Source organism: Alternaria dauci, chromosome 2, assembly GCF_042100115.1.
Source record: "Alternaria dauci strain A2016 chromosome 2, whole genome shotgun sequence".
Lineage (NCBI taxonomy): Eukaryota > Fungi > Ascomycota > Dothideomycetes > Pleosporales > Pleosporaceae > Alternaria > Alternaria dauci.
In genome coordinates, this window is record NC_091273.1 from 4,476,721 (window position 1) to 4,482,290 (window position 5,570).

General features: G+C 51.9%; 2 protein-coding genes across 2 annotated transcripts; one reads left to right on the forward strand and one right to left on the reverse strand.

Annotated features, from left to right (window-relative positions):
• Positions 1–1,896: 1,896 nt before the first annotated feature.
• On the reverse strand, positions 1,897–3,444 carry ACET3X_003514 (uncharacterized protein; the record flags this gene model as incomplete). The annotated part of the gene is made up of 2 exons (XM_069448798.1): positions 1,897–3,149; positions 3,201–3,444. The coding sequence occupies 2 exons, from the start codon at positions 3,442–3,444 to the stop codon at positions 1,897–1,899; spliced, it is 1,497 nt and encodes a 498-aa protein (XP_069310061.1).
• Positions 3,445–3,749: 305 nt separating this feature from the next.
• Positions 3,750–5,570, forward strand: ACET3X_003515 (uncharacterized protein; the record flags this gene model as incomplete). The annotated part of the gene is made up of 1 exon (XM_069448799.1): positions 3,750–5,570. The coding sequence occupies one exon, from the start codon at positions 3,750–3,752 to the stop codon at positions 5,568–5,570; it is 1,821 nt and encodes a 606-aa protein (XP_069310062.1).

Here is a 5,570-nt window from a genome sequence, read left to right on the forward strand (position 1 = left end):
CGGTGCGCCATGAAACACGTCGAAGCGGTTACAACAATATAATAGCAATTCATTCACCGCTTCTTGTCCAGAAGCTTCTTCTCCCGGGACACTAGGATGATGCACTCGCAGACCTTCTCACAATGTGTCAACCACAAACACTGTTCGTGAACACCTCATTCGGTTCCTGATATACATCATTTGTCTCCAACCTCCAAACAACCACTTCGTCATTCCTGAGCACAAACACCGCCGCTAAACCTTTCCACAATATCAACCTCACATTAGAACCGACATGTCACTTACCTCTCTCATTCAATACTTGGTCGACTCTGTAGCTTACAGCTGGAACTGCCATCAGTGCGGTAACGACAATGTTGCAAACGACCACCCCGCCCAATGCACCTCGTGTACGCATTTCCATTGCTGGAAGTGTGAGAACATCATCCACTGAATTTTACCTATCGCAGAGTACCCGCTTTAATTGATAGAGCTTGAGATTGGCAACAGTGCAGTCGAGAGGAATTGTTAATTTTGTCCTCTACGTTTCGATAAGAATTCTGGATCAATTACAATACATAGGTTGCGATATCTTCAATCTCAAAGGTTTTTGTCGCTAGAATAAGATGTAAAGGCTACGATTATGATAACCTTGGAAGTGTTACAAATACCGCCACTCTGGCGTGGCACGTACTATTGTTATTTACGCGGGAAAAACTGTGCATCACGTGTGCACTGCATCGTGTTTGGTAATATTGATCCAGGAATGTCTATACGGATTCTTGTACACACGATGTATAGTAATACAGTGTGATATGCGATCTTGGGGTTTCTTTTCGTTACCCGATTAGATCTTAACTATGAAGCAATAATGAAGGCTCTTTTATGTTAGCACATGGGAAGTGACACGCAACAATAAATACATGCTCGAGCAGTAGTATGAACTGTAACAATTTGCAGCAGGTGACCTCTGTGATAGTCCATTCTTACCGGAACCGGCGTAGAAGCCAGTGTGGCTGTTGCACCGTCACGTCCAACGTGTCGCGCAAATTTGTCAACACCATTCAGATGATTATGCTTGATGACACGAGAAAAGTGCATATCAAGTGAGTATCTGGTGCGCTGTCGACACACCATCGCTATTTGGTTGTTACACAGCGTGCTGAAATATAAAACCTGGCAATGACATGTCCACCCTCGGTCATCGCCCAACACTACGATACCGCGGAAAGCAAGATGATCTTCCATCTCTTCCTTCTTCTCTGGGCCAGCCACTCAGTCTCCCTACCGGCCAGCCTCAGCGGCAAATCGTATCTAACAGACGTCGCCGACCAGCACGATATCACAGACCAGCCCAACGTCACCTCGCAATCGGCATCGCTATCCGAGATCATTCCTAGAATGCCAGACTACGCCACGCACGATCAGCAAATAGGGGCTGACGACGATGTCACAACCCTCGCCGATCTCTATTCATTCAAAATGACATGCAACAAAAACCACAGAAAACCAGTCCTTATGATGGAAATGATGTGGTCAACCGTCAGCACCGTTCTAGCTGATCTCGAAAAGGGAATCTATCCAATGTCGACGGACTGGGCCGAGGCAGTTCCTCACAACCAGGACATGACTGTCTGGATGCATGTGGACATTATCGATCCGGATCCGAAGCTAGTGAACACGAAGCTTATAGAAAACATGTTCAGGCAGATTGTATATGACAAAACATGCTATGGCCTCCAGTACACCAAGGGTGGTAGTGTGATGGCGACGCGGGCGGGGCAAAAGAATAAGAGACTTGTGAACGTGAGCATATATGCGGTGAATCGGAAGGATGCAGAGTGGATGATAGGAGATCGTTTGTAGTGGAAAGGCATTGTATTTGGCCGTCTAGCGAGATGCCTGCTTGGGCTAGGGTCATTTATCGTCTTCTAATCTCAAGCCGTTCATGTGCGCAGCCGGGTCCGCCTCAACTGGGGACTGTTCCATCCCCATCAAGCCTACCAGAGCCTCGTCATCAATCACATCCCTCATTTCAGGTTTAGTTTTTGGCCGTTGCCCGTGAGCTGCCTTGAGCCTCAGGATCTCGTCTTCACTGTATTGCCTGAAAGGCCTAGGATTCTTCTTCTGCGGGTTTGCATGCGCTTCGCTCTTGAAATGGTATCCTCTGACGCGCGGTCCTTGGCCGGTCTTTTCGGGGAGAGCATGTTCGTAGTAGGCTTCAAAAGCAGCGACGTCGGCGTCGAAGGTGCCCGCTTCGATGGAGGTGCGAATGCCCGCGAAGAAGGCAGAGAGTATGGCGTGGTTGTGCAGTTGAATAAGCACCCAGCCAAGCATTTCCTTGGCAGCAAGCAAGTGGTGCAAGAAGGCACGATGGTGCTTGGTGCAGGCGTAGCACTTGCAGCCTTGGGATAATGGGGTGACAGACAAGGCATGGTCGTCGCTCCACATGTCGACGCCCAGAGAGTGGCGCGCGCTTGTGCCTATGTCCGGAACAGGCGCGGGGAAGGTGAAGTCGAGGACGATGCCCGCGTCGGTCGCGTCGGCTACGAAGGGCACGGTGAAGACGTCCACACCCAGGCCGACATGGCGCAGAAGCTCATGTGGGCTGGCAGGGACGTGGAAGGATAGGCGTGGAAGGTGCTGAAGCTGATCGGGCAGGTCACCGAGTAGATAGGCGTCGTATATGGCAAGGCCGCTGATCTTGTCCGCCATGTCATCCAGCAAGTGATCCAGATACCATGACTGTACCTCGCGCTCAATCGGTAGCATGGGCGCGAATATGCTCCATGCCTTTTCCCCCTTCTCGATGGCGTCGTGCTTGGCTACCATGTCGCGCATCCATGCCTCGGTCCTGTCGCTCATCTTGTCTTTCCGCTTCAGACTGATGGCCTCCTGCCCGCATGGAATGTCCCCCATGCCCACGACAATGTCTGGTTGCAGCTTGCGTGCAGCAGCGGCATAGTATTCGGAGCTGACGGCCGTGAAGCCGACCGACGTCAAGACGCCTATCGTCGTGTTTGAATTCCAGTGGGGGCTCGGGATGGGCGGATTGCGACGCGCACCCAGGATCAAGAGCGTGTCGTCGGGGAGGGTGATGAATCGGCGCAAAGGCTCTGGCACGTCATACTTCAAGATTGGGGGAGTCTTGTGCGGGTGCTTCTCGATGACTGCCAGCTGTTAGAGAGGGCACGTTGTGCGCCATTCGCACAGGTACGTACAGTCCTCGAGCGCGACATATACCCCGCTCACATCGGCGCTGCTTCGGAAGTTGTCCTGCGACACATGGGGAATGATGCCTCGTGATGTGTTGCCAACGAAGGCGGGTGTGAGGATGCTCTTGCGTCCGGGGAACGACAGGCGGCCGAGTCGCGGTGCAAGCGAGCCTGACGTCTTGAGGAGCGTGAACTCGAGCATTTCCGCCGGTAGCTGATCCAACTTCCCTATCGGCGCCCCATCAGACATTTTGCTAACCAATCTGCCAGCTGTTCAGATCCAGGCCCTCTCTTTCAGGTTATACATCGGGTGACAGCTGTCGTATCGAGCGCGGAATACTGTTGCCTGTGGCGGGGCTGCCATGTTCCTGCCGACTCATCCTCGAAAATGTGGGCGCGCGCACGTGCAAGCGTGTCAAACCGCGTCAGGCACCCTACCATCTGTCTTCTTCACAGCTGTCCTCAATTTCGTACAAATGTTGGCAGAATCCCCTCACTGTGCCATCATGCGTGGCCACAGTCCGCTGAACCCGCTTTGCGACCCCTCGAATGACCATGTCGTCACCAATGACTAAACAGGACCTCGAAACGCAACCTCGCCAGGCAATTCGCATCTCTTCCACGCAAAAACGATTTTCTTACTCATTGGTGGTGTTTGCTGCCGTACTTATCGTGCTTCTGGGCTTACGCCACGTCTGTAGCCCCTTTGCAGCCACGAGCGTAGCGACAATCGACAATAATGACCTCGAGATCCAAACCGTTGACACCTACGATGAGAATCAGCTGCAGGAGGTTGCTACATTGATGGAAGAGATCTACACCATCTTGGCCAATACATCCTTCATCCCACACGAGTCCATCGAGCGTGGTCCTCATCAGATCAATACTACAGCCACTCCGTGCGAGCCCGACGCAGCCGACCTCCGCTTGATGGAGATCCTCCCATACGTCAACACCAATCTATCTGGATACTCTAATTGGCTTTGGGGTGGCACATTTGTCGACTATCGGAAGGATCGTGACCTGCGCTACGCTTGCGATCCGGATTGGGTAGAGAAAGATTTCTCGTACATCATGCGACCGGGAATAGTCCATTTGACCGAAGGCGGCTGGGAGGACCGGGATCGCTACAGGACTTGGAAGCTGCAATATGACACTAGGAAGCATGTGATCAGAGTCTACGAGGGTGACGAGTGGTTGCCCTACAATGATTACTGGGGGGAACCAATGCACTACGAGTATAGGCGGGACTATGGTCTAAACGACATGCCCATCTTCGGGGGCGAAAACACAACAGGGCGACTATCGGTAAACAGACACAGCCGTGACTGGAGAGAGTGGACCGATGCACCAACGTTCTTAACGATGATTAGAGACGCATATCTAAGCACAGCATGGTCACCGTGGGACACGTGGGAGCCCGATCGTCGGCAGAGCATTCTGCCCGGCAACATCACGTCAGCTCTGTTACTGAAAAATGGCTGGCCTGATAAATTCGACGTCGATCAATTCCGAGCCAACTTGATTCGCGCGCAGCACAAACCATCAGGACAGGGCTGGGCAGAGGGCGCCTTTCGGGAAATCAGAGACCACAGGCACAATCGCGATGATGGATTCAATATCCAACATCGAAGATCAAGCCTGAGAATTCATCAAGATAGACTTGAAGCTCTCGAAACCGAAAATTTGACCGACGGGCCTTCGTTGTGGAACCATATGTTTTCGCGGGACAACCTAAGACGCGAAGTTGAACGGCAGGATAGCGACTTTGAAGACGCGAAAAATCTGATCCAGCGGCTCTGTCTAAACGATACATGTGTCGAAGAAGAAGACCTGATCCTATGGGAGTTTAGAAAACTAGAGAACACATACACAAAAGCACAACTAGAGCCCAATGCCACGACCATGTGTGAGTGGCGTGAGTTGCCCCCAGATCAGCTTTCAAGGTGCATCTCCCAGCTCAACCTCGAACGGTACTGGCTGCAATTAGCATACCAACAATCCCGTGCAGACGCCTATGCCCACTGCGCCCGAAACAACAAACACCTCCTACCCCCTGCATCATTCGAGGCCCTCGCAAGCCGCTGGATCGCGGAATACGAACGTAACATTGCCGAATACGACCTTGTCTCAGCACAACTAGATGCGTGGCAAGAGAGGACCGGGGCACCCAAGTCTACCATGGACTTTCTTCGTAAAGAATATGATTCTGCCAAAGCTTGGGATACCAGACTCTACAAGGGAAAGATTGAGGAGATAGTAAGGAGTTTGGCTGGCGGTGATAGCGATGAAGTTCGTTTGAAGCTCTGGAATGATCTGGAGTCTCCACGCCAGCCTCGTTCCTGGAATTACTTAGACGAAAAGGTGTTCTACTAG